The sequence below is a fragment of the Pristiophorus japonicus genome, chromosome 3, assembly GCF_044704955.1.
Source record: "Pristiophorus japonicus isolate sPriJap1 chromosome 3, sPriJap1.hap1, whole genome shotgun sequence".
Classification (NCBI taxonomy): Eukaryota; Metazoa; Chordata; class Chondrichthyes; family Pristiophoridae; genus Pristiophorus; species Pristiophorus japonicus.
The window spans coordinates 266,047,026-266,070,172 of NC_091979.1; the positions used below are offsets into that span (position 1 = coordinate 266,047,026).

Consider the following 23,147-nt stretch of genomic DNA (forward strand, 5'->3'; position numbering starts at 1 on the left):
GCCATTAAAAATTCACTTATTCTTGATTGCACCAGCTCTAACTTTTTCTGGAGTGTTAGGGGGTAACTAGTGAGCAAATACTGCAATTTCACGCCATTAGAATCATATACATTGATTTCAGTGCTGTGTCTATCAGCGAGGACTGTTACAGCGCAGCATGTGGAGGGGCGGGATATCTCTGAGAGCAACTTCCGGATTTTCGTGTTTAAATGCACATGTGCGGATGCCAGAAGTTGCTGTCAATTTACTTCATGTAACAGTGAGCTCCGTTAGCCTCATCGTTATTATCAACATAAAATCCAGACCAAGAAATAGTTACTTTGCCTCAGTATTTACCAGGGAGAGTAATAAGGTGGGCATGAAATTAGAAGAGAACATAAATGATATAAAAGACATTTGAGATAGAAAGGGGAGAGATAAACTAATAAAATTTAGAGAGGATAAAACCCCTGGTCCGGATGGATTGCATCCATTGATATTAAAAGAAGTTAGGGAAGAAATAGCAGAGGTACTATTACATAAATATAAAAATTAATTAAAAAGGGGAAGACTGCCAGAGGACTGGCAGACAGCTAACGTGATTCCTATATTTAAAAAGGAATACACAAGTTAAGGGAACTATAGACCAGTCAGCTTAATATCGGTGGTAGGAAAGACAATGGAATCTTTACTCAAAGATGTAATTGACAAACATCTAGAAACTAAAAATATAATAGTCAGCACAATTTCAAATGGGACTGTCATGCTTGACCAACCTTCCTGAATTCTTCAAGAGGCAACAGAAACAATAGACAAGGGTAATACAGTAAATATATTTGGATTTTCAAAAGACCTTTGATAAGGTATCGCATAATAGACTCGTAACTAAGGTCAGAGCATGTGGACTCAGGGAATAGATAACAGAATGGGTAATAAGCTAACTACAAAATAGAAAAGAGAGAGTAGCCGTTAGAGGTAGCTACTCAGACTGGGAAAAGGTGGGAAGTGGTGTTCCACAGGGATTGGTGGGACCACTGTTGTTCACAATTTACTTGAACGATTTGGACTCAGGAATCAGAAGTACAATTTCAAAATTTATGGACAACACCAAATTTGGGGGTGTAATTTACATAAAGGAAGACTGCGACAAAATACAAGAGGGTAATAAACAGAATGGGCAAATTTCAATGTAGGTAAGTGTGAGGTAGTGCATTTTGGTGCGAAGAATAAAGAGACCACATACTGCTTGGATAAGTCTAAATGGGGTAGGGAAGCAAAGGGATCTAGGGGTACACATACACAAATAATTAAAAGTAGCAACACAGGTTAACAAAGCCATAAAAATCAAACCAAGCATTGGGATTCATTTCTAGAGGAATAGAATTGATAAGCAGATAAGTATGTTAAATTTGTATCGAACTTTGATTAGACTACACTTGGGACTATTGTGCACAATGTTGGTGAAGGGGCAAAAAGGATTCACAAGGATGACACTAGAACTGAGAGGTTATCCTCATCAGGAAAGGCTGAACAGGGTGAGGTTCTTTTCTCTAGAAAAGAGAAGGCTGAGGGGTAACTTTAAGATAATGAAAGTGTTTGATAGAGTAGATGTAGTAAAAATGTTTCCACTTGTGGGGGACTCCAAAACTAGAGGTCATAAATTTAAGATAATCACTAATAAATCCAATAGGGAATTCAGGAGAAATTTATTTATCCAAGGAGTGAGTGGTAAGAATGTGGAACTCGCTACCACAAGGAGTCGTTGAGACAAAAAGCACAGATGCATTTAAGGGGAAGCTAGATAAGCACATGAGGGAGAAAGGAATAGAAGGATATGCTGATATGGTTAGAGAGAGAGGTGGAAGAAGCACATATGGGGCCCAAGTTTCGGGCCGCGCCTAGAACGGTGCAGCCCCGACCTGGACGCCCGTTTTTTGCGTCGGAAAGTGTGCCTAAAAAATACTTACACATTCTCCGGCTCCCTGCAGGTTCTCTGGAGCTGGGCGCGGCGCAGCACGAGCTGTGGGGGGCGGAGCCAGGTCCCTGCGCTGAAAACAGTGCCGGGACCTCTGCACAGGCACGCTACAGTGGGCGCGCATGTGCAGTAGCTCCAGGCGCCCAAAACTGTGTGGGAGGGGCCCAAGCACGCAGCCCCTAGCCCTGGCCGAATGGGCTCACTGGAGCGGCGTGGATCAGGCTACACCTCCCACGCCCAAGCTCCTGCTTCCTCCCTTCAGCTGGCTCTCTCAAACCCCCCCCGCCCCCAGCTCCCGCTCCGACTCCCCCACTGACCCCCCCCCACCCCCCTGGACCGACTCGACTCCCCCCCGGACCCAACTCGACTCCCCCCCCCCCCCGACCCGATTTCCCCCCCCGGAGCCCGACCCGACTCCCGCATCCCCCCCCCACTCCACGACCCGACTCCCCCCCCCCCCCCCCCGGACCCGACTCCCGCAGCCCCCCCCTCCGGACTCGACCCGACTCCCCGGACTCCTGCTCCGCTCCCGGACCCGACTCCCGCTCCCCCCCACCCCCCTCCCCCCTCCCCCCAGGTCCCGACCCCCGGCCACCTACCTTTAACTCCGGTGCTGGGGGCGGGCTCCGCCCGAAGTCTTGGGCCAGGCCGGGCCGGGCCCGTTCAGCCTCCCTCCCCTCCCTCCCTTCTGCCCCTCCCTCCCTCGCTTCTCCCCCTCCCTCCCTCCCTTCTCCCACACTTCTCCCCCTCCCTCCCTTCTCCACCCCTCCCTCCCTTCTTCTCCCCCTTCCTCCCTCCCTTCTTCTCTCCCTTCCTCCCTCCCTCCCTTCTCACCCTCCCTCCCTTCTCTCCCCCTCCCCCCTTCTCTCCCCCTCCCCCCTTCTCTCCCCCTCCCTCTCTCTCTCCCTCCCCCCCCCTCGCTGTCAGAAACACAGACACTGACAGACAGAGAGTGAAAGAGACGCACACAGACAGACAGACAGAGAGATAGAGACACTGACAGAGACACACTGGGGGGGGCCCCGTCCCAGCACGCTATTGGGCTTCCGGTGCTGCAGTCGGTAAGTAGAAAATGTTTTATTTATTGATTTTTGAATTTTTTTTATTTTTTATTAATTTTTTTTGATTGATTTATTGGTTGATTTATTGATGTATTTATCATTTATTATTGATGATGGCTCTTTATTTGTAAAACTGAAGTGTTTAATGTTTGTAAACTTCCCTTTAAACCCACCCCCCGCCATTTCCTACGCCTGATTTGTAACCTACGCCTGATTTTCTAAGTGTAGGTAAGGTTTTTCTGAGCGTACAAAAATCTACACTTACTCCATTCTAAGTTAGTTTGGAGTAAGTTTTCACTGCCTAAACTTTCAAAACGGGCGTAAGTGGCCGACACGTCCCCTTTTGGAAAATAAATCTGTTCCAAACTGAAACTGTTCTAACTGACTAGAACTGGAGCAAACTAAATGCCGAGAATTGCAATTTCTAAGATACTCCATTCTGAACCAGTTGCTCCAAAAAAACAGGAGCAACTCAGGCCGAAACTTGGCCCCATGGAGCATAAACGCCGGCATAGACCAATTGAGCCGAATGGCCTGTTTCTGTACTGTAGACTCTATATATTTCCATTGTCATTCTACAGTACACAATAAGCAGTGTATATTTTTTTGGTGAGTACAGTCAACCATTTCACTTTGCTGTGAAGTCAGCTACAACCGTAGCACAATATATAAGCATTGATATAGCCAGATTACATGATTAAAATTGTCATCTTGCAGCCAACAATCTAACAAACAGATGTTTTTTATGTAATCAAGAGCCACTGTTTTGAACGGCTGAGAGAGATGCGCTCTCATGTGTGCTCATTTACCAATAGCGTGTATCAGATTCCCTGACACATCTATCCATGTATCTGTCCAGAGTAGAGGAAGGATGATAGGACTAGTCAAGCTCAGACTGCACTACGCAATTATTTTAAAACTATCTTGTCAGCATAAGAACATAAGAAATAGGATCAGGAGTATGGCCCCTCGAGCCTGCTCCGCCATTCAACAAGATCATGGCTGATCTGATCATGGACTCAGCTCCACTTCACTGTCCGCTCCCCATAACCCCTTATTCCGTTATTGTTTAAGAAACTGTCTATTTCTGTCTTAAATTTATTCAATGTCCCAGTTTCCGAGGCAGCGAATTTCACAGATCCACAACCCTCTGAGAGAAGAAATTTCTCCTCATCTCAGTTTTAAATGGGCGGTCCCTTATTCTAAGATTATGTCCTCTAGTTCTAGTCTCCTCTATCAGTGGAAACATCCTCTCTGCATCCACCTTGTCAAGCCCCCTCATAATCTTATACATTTCGATAAGATCATCTCTCATTCTTCTGAATTCCAACCTACTCAACCTTTCCTCATAAGTCAACCCCCTCATCTCCGGAATCAACCTTGTGAACCTTCTCTGAACTGCCTCCAAAGCAAGTATATCCTTTCGTAAATATGGAAACCAAAACTGCACACAGTATTCCAGGTGTGGCCTCACCAATACCCTGTACAACTGTAGCAAGACTTCCCTGCTTTTATACTCCATCCCCTTTGCAATAAAGGCCAAGATTCTATTGGCCTTCCTGATCGATCACTGTACCTGCATACTAACCTTTTGTGCTTCATGCACAAGTACCCCCAGGTCCTGCTGTACTGCAGTACTTTGCAATCTTTCTCCATTTAAATAATAACTTGCTGTTTGATTTTTTTTTGCCAAAGTGCCGGACCTCACGCTTTCCAACATTATACTCCATCTGCCAAATGTTTGCCCACTCACTTAGCCTGTCTATGTCCTTTTGCAGATTTTTTGTGTCCTCCTCACACATTGCTTTTCCTCCCATCTTTGTATCATCAGCAAACTTGGCTACGTTACACTCCGTCCCTTCTTCCAAGTCGTTAATATAAAGTACAATTAAAATTATATTTAAATAAAAATAAAACATGTCACTCCTCTAAGAATATATTTTTCTAGAAGGCAAAATCCTCTCTCCTGGTAAATTGTTTTAACAAATTTTAAGTGTACAATAGCAATGGCTACTTTCATTTAAACAAGCAGCAATATTTTTCACTCATACAATAGCCCGGAATTTGCGGTCAGAGGCGAAGCGACGGCACTCAGTGCCGACCTCGAAAAAAGCTGGCCACAAAGATCGAGCGATCTCTGCGGTCTGAATTTCAGCTCTCCCAATGTTAGTTTGAATCTGGCACAAAATCAAGCGAATCTCCAGGGTCCAACAAATATGATGTCACCACACAGGCTAAGCAGGCAATCACATTGAAGAATTCTCACAGACAGCAAACCAGGAGGTAAAATGCAGATATTATAATTTACTTTTTATAAATTTTAGAGAGTGATATAAAGATTGGGACATACACATAGGATTAAGGTAGAAGCGGAAATATCATAAACAAACTTTTTTTTTAAAATTATTATATTAATAACAATGTAATTTTTATCATATGAATGGAAAAACTTGACATTCCACAAATATAAAATTAGTTTTTCAAGACCAGAACAGTTGTTCACCAGTCAATATGCCATTAAAAACCCAGTTACACCTCTTTCAACAAGGCTTAATTTTTTTAGGGGGGTGGTTTAACAGCGATATTCTAGTGTAATAGGGCAAATTTTTGTCCTTATATGTGATTTGAAGTGATTGCCGGCTCCATGAAGTTCCACAGTACAACTTGTGGAGGAGCAGGGAATGATTGACAGCAACTCCTGGATTTCCTTGTTTATCTGCGCATGCGCTGACTCTAACCGTTGCTGTCACTTTCAGAGGAGTAATCATGGTGAATGCTGACAGTTTTGCCATCATTACCAACGCAAAATCCGGGCCAATATAAATTGAAAGAACAGACTGATGTCCTAATCCACATCTTGTGAAATACTATTCTGTTCCTTGTTACTCTAAATAGTTATTTTACAATTCACAAATTATTAGCATCCTGCTTACTGTAAATATTTTGTGTCTAAATACTGTCATTTATAATTTTTCTAGGCAGTCTCACTTATGAAGATGTTCATTAGCATCATCACTTGGCCTAATGTCACTTCTATACATAATGGACCAGCTTTTCCTGTAGAAATAATGGTGAGGCTAACAGTACTCACCGTTATTTACATGGAAATCAGACAACAACTTCTGGCGACTGCACATGCCAATTAAACGCGGAAATACTGAAGTTGCTACCCATATGCAACGTTTCTCCAAGTGCTTCCCGAAATGGTATCTTGCCGTCTGGCTCACCATTCAAATTCTTTGAATGGCATGATTCTGTTGTACTTACCTCATATATACGGACTAAACTCTTCAAGAAAAGTTAGGGCTATCCATTCCAGTCTAAGTACCCTTTAAGGCATGATAAGTCTTAATCACTGCCAAAAATAATCTCTCTGGCACTGAAAATTAACTTTTACAGTGTGGCATCTTATTCTTTCAGATTTTAAATATTGTTGAAGATTTAAAAAAATTTAAAGATTTAACTAAAGAGTTTTTGTTTTACTTTTTCTTTTTGTCTCTTTTAGCTCTTTCTTAATCCCATCTTTCTTTCCCTCTCTTTATTTTGCTTTCTGTACCTGATTTGACATTGAATTCAATATTCTAACTGACACTTCCTGACTTAGGCTCTGTGCTGCTTATTAACAATTCTTCAATCTAATTGGTTAAGGACATGCACAGTTGCTTTCCCTACTCACACAGGTCCTAGATGTCCAGTAGAGGGTACTGCGCTTTTTGGATACTTGGCTGTGCAAAAACCCATACTAAGTGCAAGTGTAACGAAAAATGTAGAGCAAAATCCAGCCCAACATGTTCTTCAGCTTTTAGCACCATCATTGGAAAATTCATAGATTTTTATATTGATTTTCACTCAGAAACTGAGACTTCTCAACTCTCATGATTTTATGAGTCGTATGAAAGTTATTTCTGTCTGCTTATTTCAGTTACATAGAAACATAGAAAATAGGTGCAGGAGTAGGCCATTTGGCCCTTCGAGCCTGCACCACCATTCAATATGATCATGGCTGATCATGCAACTTCAGTACCCCATTCCTGCTTTCTCTCCATACCCCTTGATCCCTTTAGCCGTGAGGGTCACATCTAACTCCCTTTTGAATATATCTAACAAACTAGCCTTAACAACTTTCTGTGGTAGAGAATTTCACAATTCTCTGAGTGAAGAAGTTTCTCCTCATCTCAGTCCTAAATGGCTTACCCCTTATCCTTAGACTGTGACCCGTGGTTCTGGACTTCCCCAACATCGGGAACATTCTTCCTGCATCTAACCTGTCCAATCCCGTCAGAATTTTATATGTTTCTATGAGATCCCCTCTCATTCTTCTAAATTCCAAAATTCTAAATTCCAGTGAATATAAGCCTAATCGATCCAGTCTTTCTTCATATGTCAGTCTTGCCATCCCGGGAATCAGTCTGGTGAACCTTCGTTGCACTCCCTCAATAGCGAGAATGTCCTTCCTCAGTTTAGACCAAAACTGTGCAATATTCAAGGTGTGGCCTCACCAAGGCCCAGTACAACTGCATTAAGACCTCCCTGCTCTTATACTCAAATCCTCTCGCTATGAAGGCCAACATGCCATTTGCCTTATTCACCGCCTGCTGTACCTGCATGCCAACTTTCAATGACTGATGTACCATGACAACCAGATCTCGTTGCACCTCCCCTTTTCCTAATCTGTCACCATTCAGATAATATTTTGCCTTCCTGCTTTTGCCACCAAAGTGAATAACCTCACATTTATCTACATTATATTGCATCTGCCATGCATTTGCCCACTCACCTAACCTGTCCAAGTCACCCTGCAGCCTCTTAGCATCCTCCTCACAGCTCACATTGCCACCCAGCTTAGTGTCATCTGCAAACTTGGAGATATTACATTCAATTCCTTTGTGTAAATCATTAATGTATATTGTAAATAGCTGGCACTGAACCTTGCGGTACCCCACTAGTCACTGCCTGCCATTCTGAAGATAACCCGTTTATTCCTACTCTTTTCTTCCTGTCTGCCAACCAGTTCTCTATCCACGTCAATACATTACCCCCAATACCATGAGCTTTGATTTTGCACACCAATCTCTTGTGCGGGACCTTGTCAAAAGCCTTTTGAAAGTCCAAATACACCACATCCACTGGTTCTCCCTTGTCCACTCTACTAGTTACATCCTCAAAAAATTCTAGAAGATTTGTCAAGCATGATTTCCCTTTCATAAATCCATGCTGACTTGGACCGATCCTGTCACTGCTTTCCAAATGCGCTACTATTACATCTTTAATAATTGACTCCAACATTTTCCCCACTACCGATGTCAGGCTAACCAGTCTATGGGCCCAAGTTTCCACATGATTTGCGCCTGATTTTTAGGAGCAACTGGTGGAGAACGGACTATCTTAGAAATCGCAATTCTCCACATTTTTTTTTCTGCAGTTCTAGTCAGGTAGAACAGTTCTACTTTGGAACAGAATTTTTTCTTCAAAAGGGGGCGTGTCCGGCCACTGACGCCTGATTTCAAAGTTTCCACAGTGAAAATGTACTCCAAACTAAAGTAGAATGGAACCAGTGAAGATTTTTGTAGAACTGAAAAAACCTGTTCTACACATTAAAAAATCAGGCGCAGGTTACAAATTAGGCGCCCAGAACGAGGTGGGGGGGGAGGGGGGGGGAAGGGAACTCATTAAATTCGACAATAAATCCTTATTTATACTTCTACAAATATTATACAAATAAATCCAACCTGAATAAACATTTTATAAGCCAAGAAAAGATTAAATAAACCATCTTCCTACCTGTGTGAAAGTGCTTCAGCCAGGGAGAATTCTGCAGCCGTTCGTGCCGCTGAGCGGGAGGGGGGGGGGGGAGAAAGCCGTTCATGCCGCTGAGCGGCAGGGAGGGGGAGAGAGAGAGAGAGAGAGAGAGGGAGGGAGGGAGAGAGAGAGAGGGGGAGGGAGGGAGGGAGAGAGAGAGAAGGGGAGGGGGAGAGAGAGCGAGGGGGAGGGAGAGAGGGGGGGGAGCGGGTGTTGGGGCGGGGGGCGGGTCGGGTCTGGTCGGCGGGGCGGGGGGGGGAGCGCGGGTGTCAGGTCGGGTCTGGTCCGGAGGCGGGGGGGGGGGGGGGGGGGGGCGGGGAGCGAGTGTCGGGTCTGGTCGGGGGGGGGGGGGGGGGTGGGAGCAGGAGCTGGCCGTGGGAGGAGCCTTATTCACGCAGCCCCAGTGAGGCCATTTAGCCAGGGCTTGGGGCTGCGTGCTTCGGGCCCCTCCCACACAGTTCGGCGCCTGGAGCTACTGCACTTGCATGCCCACTGTAGCGCATGTGCAGAGGTCCCGGCACTGTTTTCAGTGCAGGGACCTGGCTCCGCCCCCCCCACAGCTCGTGCTGGCTGCGCCGAGAGCCAGAGGACATGCAAGTAGGTGGAGAATACCGAGGATTTTTTTAGGCGCGAAAAACGGGCGCCCAGCTCGGAGGGGCGCCCGTTTTTTTTCTTGTGGAAACTTGGGCCCTATAATTCAGTTTTCTCTCCCTCCTTCTTTAAAAAGTGGGGTTACATTAGCTACCCTCCAATCCATAGGAACTGATCCAGAGTCTATAGAATGTTGGAAAATGACCACCAATGTATCTACTATTTCTAGGGCCACTTCCTTAAGTACTCTGGGATGCAGACTATCAGGCCCCGGGTATTTATCGGCCTTCAATCCCATCAATTTCCCGAAAACACAATTTCCTGACTAATAAGGATTTCCTTCAGTTCCTCCTTCTCGCTAGACCCTCCGTCCCCTATTATTTTCGGGAGGTTTTAATTAGTGTCTTCCTTAGTGAAGACAGAACCAAAGTATTTGTTCAATTGGTCTGCCATTTCCTTGTTCCCCATTATGAATTCACCTGATTCTGACTGCAAGGGACCTACATTTGTCTTCACTAATCTTTTTCTCTTCACATATCTATAGAAGTTTTTGCCGTCAGTTTTTATGTTCCCTGCACGCTTACTCTATTTTCCCCCTCCTAATTAAACCCTTAGTCTTCCTCTGCTGGATTCTAAATTTCTCCCAGTCCTCAGATTTGCTGCTTTTTCTGGCCAATTTATGTGCCACTTTCTTGGATTTAACAATATCCCTAATTTCCCTTGTTAGCCACAGTTGAGCCAACTTCCCCTTTTTATTTTTACGCCAGACAGGGATGTACAATTGTTGTAGTTCATCCATGTGATCTTTAAATGTCTGCCATTACACAGTGAAATAGAATCTGTTGTCTGTTCCTTATCTCTCCTTTTCAGTAGATTATGAAAAATATAAACATTGCAATACTTAACTAAAATAAAAATACATTGAGGGCTATATTTTTTTTTGTATTTTATTCTCTACTTTTTCATTAAAATTAGCGAACAGAAGAAAAGATACCTCGAAGGAGCAAAATTACACATTTAATATTTTAACACATTACACATTGCCAGGAAATTCTCTGGCCACTATTTTAACAGATGCATTAACTTGCTTAAAATAAAGGGTAATATGCTGTAAAATATGATAGTAGCATAAGTCATAAGCATAAGCAAGATCCTGCAAATCCCCTGGGAGGATAGACACACAAACGTCAGTGTTCTCGATCAGGCCAACATCCCCAGCATTAAAGCACTGACCACACTCGACCAGCTCCATTGGGCGGGTCACCTTGTCCGCATGCCCAACACAAGACTCCCAAAGCAAGCTCTCTACTCGGACCTCCTACATGGCAGGCGATCCCCAGGTGGGCAGAGGAAACATTTCAAGGACACCCTCAAAGCCTCCTTGATAAAGTGCAACATCCCCACCGACCCCTGGGAATCCCTGGCCAAAGACTGCCCTAAGCGAAGGAAAGAGCATCCGGGAGGGCGCTGAGCACCTCGAGTTTTGTTGCTGAGAGCATGCAGAAGACAAGCGTAGACAGCGGAAGGAACGTACGTCAAACCAGACTCCTCACACACCCTTTCCTTCAACGACTATCTGTCCCATCTGTGACAGAGACTGTAATTTCCGTATTGGACTGTACAGTCACCTGAGAACTCACTTGGAAGCAAGTCTTCCTCGATTTCGAGGGGCTGCTTGTGATGATGATGAAGCATACAGAAATATTTTGTGAGCCTTTCAAAGCACTGAATGTTCTCCACAGTTTCACTCACAAAATGTAACATGCATTTTTTTAATCTTGGTTTTCATTCGGATTTAATTTATCAAGTAACAATTGAAAATGTTCCTGAGCACCTAAAAAAAAAAGTGGGAGAATACTACAAACTATCAAAATGATTTAACCAGAGGAACCTGTGTCAATCACACATACACTCACTACATGACATTTAGTAACTTTTGTTGGTAATGACTGAATGAATCTGGTGGCCTAAGCTTTAATTGGGATGTGAACTCACCATGGGAAATAATCATTGATACACTCTAGTCTTTACACAGGGTTAACTGATGCAGTGTCTGGGTATTTTAGCAGCAGTGTGAATGCAAGCGGCAGCTACATAACTGCTTGCAACGCTGTGAATAGTCATGTTCATGCTGATATTCTAAAACATGAATGAAGAACTGGATGCTGCTATTGGTTGCTGGTAAGTTCTTTTACAAACAAAAACAACTGATGTGTAAGCTTTCTTATGCCCCTCAACTATGAATCACCTTGGCTTGTTTTGCTATGTTGAAGGCATTATATAAATGAAAGTTGTCATTCCCTCCCTTCCCTCCTAAAACTAATGACTTGCAGTTTCACAGCCAGTGCCCAGTACCTCACCCAAGGTACCATTCTGCACATATCAGCCTAGATGGCAAGTACCAATATACATCAACCATAGGAGCATTACAGGTGAGTACAATCCTACTCTCATCTGGTGTCCACATATCATCCTCATAGGCAGTCCCTCAGAATCGAGGAAGACTTGCTTCCACTCCTGAAGTGAGTTCTTTGGTGGCTGAACAGTCCAATACGAGAGTCACAGACTCTGTCACAGGTGGGACAGATAGTTGTTGAGGGAAGGGGTGGATGGGACTGGTTTGCTGCGCACTCTTTCCGCTGCCTGAGCTTGATTTCTGCACGCTCCCGGCGTTGAGACTCGGGGTGCCCTCTCGGATGCGCTTCCTCCACTTAGGGCAGTCTTGGGCTAGGGACTCCCAGGTGTCAGTGGGGATGTCGCACTTTATCAGGGAGGCTTTGAGGGTGTCTTTGTAGCATTTCCGCATAGAAGCATCCTCTTGCAAAGGATAGTGATTGGGAGTGGAAGCTGAGGCTGATCTTCCTGCTCCCTATTCTACAAGCACAGAAGATAATTATAGTACTGTACTCCTACTGAAATCAGCTAACTCAGAAAACAACGGGACTTTTCTGGTCAGTATCATTCAGTATCGCTCCTGGCTGTGCATTACCCACTCAGCCATCACACGAGTAGCGCATAATTTGATACATACAGCAAACAAATAATAAGAAATATCAAACAAAATATTTTTTGAACTGCAATAGCATAACAGGCTTAAATCAAAGATTATAAAGTTGTAAGAAACTTTAAGGGCTTTAGATATCTTTTACAAACAATAACAATAGAGTCCTTGTGCACACAACAGCCTTTCAGCGCACTCTGGGTTACTCTGTTTATAATATTCTATTCTACTGACATGTATTTCTTTTGTTTCTGAAATGGCACTACAAAAGTCTAAAGTAACAGGATTTCCCTTCCTCCTTTCACTACCCTTCCCCTGGAGGGAGAGTTGGATCGTAAAGGCTTTTGTTTGTGTTACTTGAATTCATTCAAGAAAAATATGTTCTTAAACATTTGCAACTGTATCCCTCACCCCACCATGTAATTATAAACCTCTTCAAATGAATAGTTACAAAGGGTGTGGATACTTAAGGACTTTTTGTGGAATAAATTCCAATTACTAACATCTTCCCAATGAATAACTGTTTTTGACTAAAAACATAGGAAGTTGTAACTGTACAACTACATGGAACGCTACTATAAACTTTTATGCTGTTGCCTCCCAAGTACAATTTCTCCAAGTCTTCCGATAGACTACTCAGTAATGACCAGTGTCAATTTAGTGAGTCCCTTCCACCATTACAATTATATACTGCTGTCTGATTTCTATCAAAAAGATGGTGGTTTTAGCCAACTGATCTTAAAAAGGAGAAATGGATTCTGCATCAGTATAATCCCAGTTCTCAGTAAACACAAGCTTATATTTATAACTATCCAATTTGGTGTAAGATTATTTTATTTGGCTATATTTTTCCCTTTAGATTCCGCATTACAGGAAGGTGTATCCCACACTGATATTTAGGATTCCCATCAGCTAATATTTTCTGTTACTAACAGCAACAGAAAAGCCCAAAGGCCAAAGCATGCCAAGGTCCCAGATAAAGGACTAAATGGCGGCATAATGACAATGGTAAACAAACAACAAAGCTACTCTATTTTCTTTGATAAATTGTTCATGTGGGAAGATTTCTTATGTGCATTATGTACAGCAAAATTGCTAATATGTTTCTAAAGAATGGGTTCTCAATTTAGTGAAGAAATCTTCACTCCATATTAGTGCAATAAACCATCCAATGCTAACACAATGGTTAGAAAATCATTCCATGCAATTGCACAGCACTATGGTGGACTCCCCAAGTGTAATTTCTTATGTTGAGTTTTGCATTAAATGACTAATTTAATCTATTTCCTCAGAAAATGGGATTTCTCTCAAAGAAACAAATAGACCAATTTACAAATGAAGTCTGTTTCATAAAAATTCCATTTCATAAATTAAAAATGAATCAGAGGTAATTATAGCAATTCACACAATGTGCATTTCATTTAAGCTTTAACATGTTACAGGCCTAATATGTAAGGAAATGAGCACTGTCTAAATAAGGTAAAGTTAGATGGTTGGAGGTATTTAGTAGTGCTTATGGCACGATTCCTGAAAGCAGCTGCAGATGTTTTCCATCAGTTACAATGATTTTCTTTGTAATTATGTAGTAGTTTCACTTTTTTAATCATCTCTTTACAACTTATTAGCTTTGAGCACTTTATTGACATGATATTAGTAATCCTGTTGAACATTAAGGATATGACATCCAGAGTGACAATCAAGTCACAATGGAAAATAATTAAGTGTTAGAGAGTTAAAATGTAAGTCCTCACAAATAAACAGGGACACTGTTAAACCAAATAATAAAAATACCGTACTTACCAAAAATTCTGCTTGAGATTTGATCCATTTGGGAGATTTTTGCATCAATGATTAAGAGTGTTGGCTTTATAAATAGCAATGTTCTCCAGTCTGCACTGCTGGTTCCTGACTCTTGCGTTAGACAGGAACTAGCCTTGCAAAGCAGAAGTCAGGGTTATTTGTAAACAAAATGTGTACGTTAATCTAAATAAATAGAAATGTCCTATAGCGTTGAGTTTTAAGTCTGTTTTGGATTATTTTATGATACTGTGAATTTGAATAGTACATCATCTAATTGTTGTACCCTGTAGCTTTGATGCGTTTAAGAGTTATCTTGGATCATTATTTACCCAACCTAACCTGGAAATCAGATTATATTCCTGCTTATTTCAATTTGATGTTCTGTTACTCTACTCAGTCCATTAAACACACCAAACATCAATAAAGGAATATAGGGCCCAAGTTTCCACAGGAGTTGCTCCTTTTTTTTGGAGCAACTTGATTTTTCTGGACTATTTTTTTAGTTGCAATTCTGGCTATTTAATTTGCACCAGTGTAAGTGAGTTAGTAGGTTTTTTTTTAGTTCCTTTTTTTTTCAAAAGAGGGCGTTCCCGGTCACTTACCCCTGTTTTAGGCATTTGGCCAGCAAATAGTTGCTCCAAACTAGCTTAGGCCAACGTATGTTGCCACTTCTGTCCACACAGAACAACCTTACCTAGAGTTAAGGAATCGGTGCAAGTAACTACATTTAAAGCACCATCAAGCACCAAACAATGCACAAAAAGTAATAAGCAATTAATTAACAAATAAAATAGAAAGAACCCTGCCCCTAAAGCACCAAGACCAAAGTAATAAGCAATCAATAAATAATTAAAAAGAAGGAACCCTGCACCTAAAGCACCAAAATCAATCAGTAAATAACAAATAAAAAATAGAAGTCCTACCTGAGGGAGCCCATTCGGCCAGGGCTAGGGACGGCGTGCTTCCGGCCCCTCCCACACAGCCTGCAGCGCATACTCACAGATTCGGCCTGCCAGGAGCTACTGCACATGCACGCAGACTCTAGCGCGCATGCGAGGAGGTCCCGGCATTGTTTTCAGCGCCGGGACCTGGATCCGCCACCAATCCATTGGGCCACGCTGCGCCACGATCAAAGAGAGGCTGGGGAGCGGCCAGAATACTGACGTCTTTTTTTCGGCGTGCTTGGAGACAGATAAAAACGGCGCACCTCGGGTGACGGCACCAGAAAACCAGGTTAGGGAAACTCTAGTCCGTTATCTTAAAATGTGAAAGAAGTTTTTTTGAACATCTTAAAAAAATGCAAAATACACCTAGACCAGTTCATTGTGATAACAGTTATACTGTAACAACATTGTGTTAGGATTCAAAATATTATAAGTTAAATCATAAAACATAATAGGTGTTTGAATAAAAGTTCCATTAAAGAGGAAACATGAAAAGTATCAAGGACTGATCAATAAGTATTACACATCCTATTATTTCTCTTGCTGTTTTGCTAAATGATCAGTGTTCAAAAAATAGTGGATTCTTGATATCTAGCTCTTGGAAGTCTTCTTTTCTCATAAAAATACAAATTTCTTTAAAATAAATGGAATTACAGTACGAGGTAAAGAAACATTAGAACCAGCATGATTTAACTGATATTAGAAAGTGAGTCGTGAAAAATTTTACTCCAACTTTTAGCCTGCATTCCTGAATGTATTAATAGTTGGGTGTAATAATTAGGTTGTACCTGATATCTGGCTTTGTGCTAATTCATTATTTGATTGCATTATGTATAGCCACACTAAATCAGCATGTTAATATAGCTTTGTCTTTGTTGGCAATCTATATAATCTTCAATGCATCAGGAGAAATGGGTCTAACACAAGTCCTCTTGATTTTCGATTTTTGTGATTTTGTTATTTTTAAAACTTGCATCATGTCAAAAGATGGAATTTCATTTAATCTTATTGAAACAAACTGTGGTGTAGCACCATGGTTAAACCACTAAAATATTTGGTTTAATGCAGAAGGGAAACAATTTTCAGGGGAAATTTTCTTTTTTTTTTCATGTTTTGCACTAGCCTGGGTTATGAAGTGCAGTCCTAATCGCAACAGCATGGTGTGTTCAATGAAGAGTGAAGAGTAGCAGCATGTTCTCTTTAACAAACCGCAGTGTTAGCTCCTGACATCTGTACTACCTGCAATATTTTTCACAGCAGTCAACTCGACAAAGTATTTATTATGTCAATGGAAACATGAATCGGATAGAAACCTACAGCTTCTAATCAATTGTATCTCACTGCATGTTACGAAGCTGCAGCTCAATCACTGAGAAACATATCCACTAAGAAAAATTACAGGTGTATATAAGACAGGTTCGAATGATGAAGAACTGAATTAAAACCAGCAATAAATGTAAAATCTCACCCAGCTGCACAACATTGTTATTGCAATACTGAAATGTTTTTGCTGTCATGAAGATTGCAGACAGCACACAGGAGATAAAAATGTCACAACATGGAATATAGAGATCAAAAATAAACACATGTATTCTCATTCATTGCTGTCCAACTGCAAAGTCAATACTGGGGTGATTGGAATGCATTCACAGTCGACCAAATCTACAGTGCATGAATAGTACTAATCAGATACTCTTCACCAGAAGAATTTATAATCATTAGATTAAAGATCGGTGTAGGAGTAACAGGACACCATGGGTTAAGAAGCCAGGCTAAGGAGAAGCAAGCTCAGTCTGATTTCCTATTCCACTATACAGGTATAATGAAGACATGGCATGGTTCCCAAAAAGGCTCATTTTGCCCAGCGCACAAGTTTTGTGGAGGAAGCAGTTTCATCACAGTTGCCATGCATGACTTAAACAATCAGTCAGTTCAAAATGGCTATTCTATATGTGTTGTCATAGAAAATAGGTGCAGGAGTAGGCCATTCGGCCCTTCGAGCCTGCACCGCTATATTGTCATTCTATATGGTGAGACAAGTCTAGATGTGACCCCACAGGCAGGGCAACTGAAATCTGAAGAGAATAGGAGATGGGTAGAGATTTCACACACAAATACATTACACCTCCCAACTCTCCTTTGTCACTTCTTGTTCTGAATAAAACTAATAGTTCCAAAGAAGTCAAGTGCTGCCAGATGGTGAAAAACATTACTTTAAAAAAAAAATGCGGTAGCAAGTCCTTCCCCAGCAACCAATTCCTTATTCTTTGAACTGAGAAAGCTGGGACGAACACCAGTGAAGAATCATTTAGAAAACAGCAAACTGGCAGTGTGTGTGGTAGGGGGGGAGGGAGTATAATTTGAAGTAAAAGCAGTTTAGGTCCGTTGAATATTGCGAGAAACTTGGAAGTCAGCTACTTTCTGTGCTGTTTGTGTAGTTCCGCTTTTTCTTTGGGGGGGGGGGTTGCAAAACGCAAAACGCTCTGCCGAACGGCCGGCCGGCCGGCGGAGTGGTGCTTACCTCAGCTTTCCACGCGCGTCGCCCGCCCGCGCGCTTTCCCGGCAACTCAGCGAGAAACGGTTGGCCGGAGGGCGGCGCGTGAGGGAGAGAGAGAGAGAGAGGAGGGCGCGCGTGCCAACCGGCCGTCCGTTAACAACAAAGGGCACATCTTCAACCTGAATGAGAGATTTAGAGCTTTTTTTTAAAAAAAAAACCTCCACACAGATAGCCCTCCAACGTGCTTTTTGGGGAGATCAGAGAGTGAATGTGATCGTGGACTTACCTGAAGGTGGCCGCTTGCGGCTGAGCCGGCTGACAGCTTTGGACATGAACATGATCCCGGCCAGAAGGAAGGCAGAGCTGTGACTTTCCTTGCAAACTCTTGTTTCCTCCCTCTCTCTCTCTCTCTCAGGTCTTTTTTTCTCTCTCTCAATCTGCCGACTGACTCACTGACGCGAAAAAAAAGTGTGCATCTTCCTCCTCCCCTCTGCTTAACAAGTGGCATGGGCTTCCTGTGGTTACACTTCACTCAAAACGCATCACAAGTTCAGCCCTCGCAATACATTGACACCCCGACAGCCACTAAAAGTACAGGAAGAGAGAAAAATGCAAGCGAGAGAGCCGCAGGTCAAAAAAAAGGAAATGCGAAGCTGTGTCATCAGTTTAGGTAGATGAAAGGGTGCCCATTTCTTTTCGTCCTACTGATTCCTCAGTGCAGTCATCAACTGTGCAGGATTCTTCTGAACTGTTCAGAAATTACCTGGGTTCTGGGAAGGTGTGCCTTTCTAAAGAATGCATGCTTGAAATAAAATCTAGCAGTTGTTTGGGCTATCATCAAGTCCAATGCTTTGCAAAGAATTCAATCTCTGTTGAGGAAATTAAACAATGGGAGTTAGCAACATTTAATTATAATAGGCAGTATGACAGCGACCCACTACAAAATCCGGACCCATAAATATTTATGTCTGATTCTATACCACATAGAATATGCAGCACAGAAACAGGCCATTTGGCCCAATCCGTGCCAGTGTTTATGCTTCCTCCTCCCATCCTTCCTCGTCTACCTCTAGCAGCATAATGCGCTATTCCCTTCTCCCATATGCTTATCTAGCTTCCCCTTAAATACTATTCACCTCAACTATTGCCTGTGGTAGCAAGTTCCACATTCTCACCACTCTCTGGGTAAAGAAGTTTCTTCTGAATTCCCTATTTGATTTATTGGTGATTATTTTATATTGATGGCCTCTAGTTTTGCTCTTCTCAATTGGAAATACTCTTTCAGTGGCTACTTTATCACAACCTTTTATAATTTTAAAACCCTCTATTAGGTCACCTCTCAGCCTTCTCTGTTCAAGAGAAAAGAGACCCAGCCTGTTCATCCATTCCTGATAGGTATTACCTCGCAGTTCTGGTACCATCCTTGTAAATCTTTTTTGCACCCTCTCCAGTGCCTCTATATCCCTTTGTATAATATCGTGACCAGAACCATACACAGTAATCCAAGTGTGGTCTAACCAAGATTCTGTACAAGTTCAGCATAACTTTTCTACTCTTCAATTCTATCCTTCTAGAAATAACCCTTAGTGCTTGGTTTGCTTTTGTTATATACTACGCATGTGGTTTGAGAAATTATGGTTTGTGCACAACAGAGTTATTCTTCATCTGGACCATTTTAATTGTCCCAACAATATCCACCTGTTCCCTTTGTTATAGCCTGCCTCCATTACTGTGCTTCTCAAATTATCAGATTGGTCTTTCTGTATCTCAGCCCAATTATCAGCTGTCCCACTCCATTCTGATACTTTGTCAGTCAGTACTTTGCTATATGTGGGCTAAATATTAGTGGCTACCAGAGTGAAGGGTCTTGCTCCTGATCTCTGTTTTCAGATAATATAACACCGGAGGGAAGGGTCTTGCTCCTGATCTCTGTTTTCAAATAATATAACTCTCCCTGATATTTCTGTTAAGAAGAAAGAAAGAACTTGCTTTTATGTGATGGCTTTCACATCCTCAGGACATTCCAAAGTGCTTTACAGCCAATTAATTACTTCTGAAGTGTTGTTTTATAGGCAAACTCACAAGCAATTCGCACACAGTAAGGTCCCACAAACAGCATTGAGATGAATGACCAGATGATCTGATTTGGTATTGTTGAGGGATGAATGTTAACCAGGACATCGGGAGAACTCTCTGCCCATCTTTAAAAAGGTTCCATGGGACTTTTAAGTACAACTGAACAGACAGATGGCGTTTTGGTTTAATTTTTCATCTTAAAAACTGCACCCCCAATTTATATATGTGAACTTGTATTTACTCTGTACAGCCACAGGGCTCATCCCCTGGAGTCCCAAGGGATCCCATAATCCCTTGGGAGCACAGGTATTTAAGCAGGCTTCACAGGTTGGAGAGGCACTCTGGAGACCTGCAATAAAAGATTACGGTCACACTTTACTTTGAGCTCACAGTGTTCAGTCTGACTCTTTCTCCATACACAACAACTGGCGACGAGATACAAATAGCAAACCCAAAGATGCAGAGAACAATGGGCATCCTGGAGAAATTCTCAGAGGTAGATGATTGGGAAACTTTTGTGGAGCGACTCGACAAATATTTCGTGGCCAACAAGCCAGATAAGGAAGAGAGCACTGCCAAACGAAGGGGAATCCTCCTCACTGGCTGTGGGGCACCAACGTATGGCCTCATGAAGAATCTGCTCACTCCAGCGAAACCCATGGAGAAATCGTACGATGATTTGTGCACACTGGTCCGAGAGCATTTGAACCCGAAGGAAAGCGTTCTGATGGCGAGGTACCAGTTCTACAGCTACAAAAGATCTGAAGGCCAGAAAGTGGCGAGTTATGTCACCGAGCTAAGACGCCTTGCAGGACATTGCGAATTTGAAGCACATTTTCAGAGACTTTTTCGTACTTGGCATTGGCCACGAAACCATACTTCACAAACTTTTGACTGTAGAGACCCCCAACCTTGAGTAAGGCCATAGCGATAGCCCAGGCGTTCATAGCCACCAGTGACAATACGAAGCAAATCTCTCAGCACACAAGTGCTGCTACAAGTACTGTGAACAAAATGATGTTGTTTTAGAATCGTAACATACAGGGCAGGTCACACATATCTGCAGCTACATGTCCGCAGATGTCTCAAAGTCCACCATCAAGGGTGATGAATGCAAGGCCATTAACACCTTGTTGGCGCTAGGGAGGTGATCATCATTTCCATTCATGCCGACTCAAAGGATACGTTTGCAAGGGCTGTGGAACAATGGGACACCTCCAATGAGTGTGCAGGCGAGCTGCTAAGCCTGTTAAACCTGAAAACCACCATGTTGCAGAGGAGGATCACGACGAAACAGAGCTTCAGATAGAGGTACATGGGGTACACACATTCACCACGAATTGTCCCCCGATAATGCTGAATATTGAACTAACTGGACTCCCGGTGTCAATGGAGCTGGACACGGGCGCAAGCCAGTCCATCATGGGCAAAAAGACTTTCGAAAGATTGTGGTGCAACAAGACCTCAAGGCCAGTCTTAACTCCAATTTGCACGAAACTAAGAACTTACACAAAAGAACTGATTCCTGTAATCGGCAGTGCTACTGTAAAGGTCCCCTACGATGGAGCGGTGCACAAGCCACCACTCTGGGTGGTACCGGGTGATGGTCCCACTCTGCTCGGCAGGAGCTGGCGGGGAAAGATATGCTGGCACTGGGACGACATCCGAGTGCTAGCGCCTGCTGACGACATTTCATGTGCCCAGGTCTTAAACAAATTTCCTTCACGGTTCGAACCAGGCATCGGGAAATTCCAAGGAGCAAAAGTGCAGATCCACTTAATTCCGGGGGCGCGACCCATCTATCACAAGGCGAGAGCAGTACCATACATGATGAGGGAAAGGGTAGAGATTGAGCTAGGCTGGCTACAAAGAGAGGGCACCATCTCATCGATCGAGTTCAGCGAGCCGGCCAGTCCTATTGTCCCAGTCCCATCGCTCCGAGGGCCAGGACGTGGCGAGCTATATCGCTGACCTAAGACGCCTTGCAGGACCGTACGTATTTGCTGGATTTTTGGGGGAAGTGTTGCGGGACTTTTACGTGATTGGAATCGGCTACGAGGTCATTCTTCGCAAACTGCAGTCTGCCGAATCCCTAGATCTGAGCAAGGCCATCACGATAGCCCAGGCTTTCATGTCCACAAGCGATAACACTAAACAGATATCATTGCAGCATCGAAGCTCACTGGCAAGTACTGTGAATAAAATAACGCCTTCAGCAGGCAGAACTGTACATGGCAGGGCCTACACACCCGCAGAGGCCAGACCTAGGATGACTCGGAGTCTGCGTGGGGCATGAATGCGAATCTATTAACACCATGTTGGCGCTGCGGGGGTAATCATCGAGCCCATCAATGTCGATTCAAGCACTACGTGTGCAAGGGCTGTGGAACAATGGGGCACCTCCAGCGAATGTGCAGACATGCTGCGACTCACCACGTGGCAGAGTCGGCAGAAGATGACCGATCCGGCACGGATCACGCTGGACGAGTAAGAGAGGCAACTCAACCCGAGGCTGAAGAGGAAGTGTATGGGGTACACACCTTCACCACCAAAAGCCCTGCGATAATGTTAAAAGTCAAAATAAACAGCCCTCCAGTTTCCATGGAATTGGACACGGGGGCGAGTCAGTCAATTATGAGCCAGAAGGCTTTTGAGAAACTGTGGGGCAACAAGGCACAAAGGCCAAAACTAAGCCCGATCCACACCAAGCTGTGCACTTACACCAAAGAGCTCATTCCAGTCATTGGCAGTGCGGCAGTGAAGGTATCGTACGATGGAGCTGTGCATGATTTACCATTATGGATTGTACCAGGCGATGGCCCAACGCTGTTTAACAGAAGCTGGTTAGGAAAGATCAGATAGAACTGGGATGACATCAAGGCATGGTCTTCAATGAATGACGCCTCATGTGCCCAAGTGCTAAACAAATTCCCGTTGTTATTTGAGCTAGGCATCGGCAACTTCACAGGCGCCAAAGTGCAGATCCATCTAGTCCCTGATGCATGACCCATTCATCACAAGGATCAAGTGGTTCCATACATGATGCGAGAGAAAGTCGAGATCAAGCTAGACAGACTTCAACGAGAGGGGATCATATCGCCAGTCGAGTTCAATGAGTGGACCAGTCCAATTGTTCTGGAGTTGAAAAGTGATGGGACGGTCAGAATCTGCGGGGACTACAAGGTAATGATCAACTGAGTCTCGTTACAGGACCAGTACCTACTACCCAAAGCGGATGACCTGTTCGCAACACTAGCAGGGTGGAAGTCGTTCACCATGCTGGATCTAACTTCTGCTTACATGACACAGGAGCTGGCTGAACCTTCAAAAAATTGACGTGCACCAACACGCACAAAGGACTGTTCATATACTACAGATGCCCCTTTGGAATTCGCTCGGCTGCAGCCATCTTCCAGAGGACCAT

General features: G+C 43.4%; 1 protein-coding gene across 1 annotated transcript in view; it reads right to left on the reverse strand.

The window, feature by feature from the left end:
- The window catches only part of LOC139259511 (regulator of G-protein signaling 10-like), a 91,118-nt gene extending 72,989 nt beyond the window's left edge, over window positions 1-18,129 (reverse strand). Inside the window, exon 1 of the mRNA XM_070874997.1 lies at window positions 17,934-18,129. Coding sequence (XP_070731098.1) covers window positions 17,934-17,985 — 52 coding nt within the window. The 5' untranslated portion in view covers window positions 17,986-18,129. The remainder of the gene's footprint in view (window positions 1-17,933) is intronic.
- Between the last annotated feature and the right edge of the window lie 5,018 nt (window positions 18,130-23,147).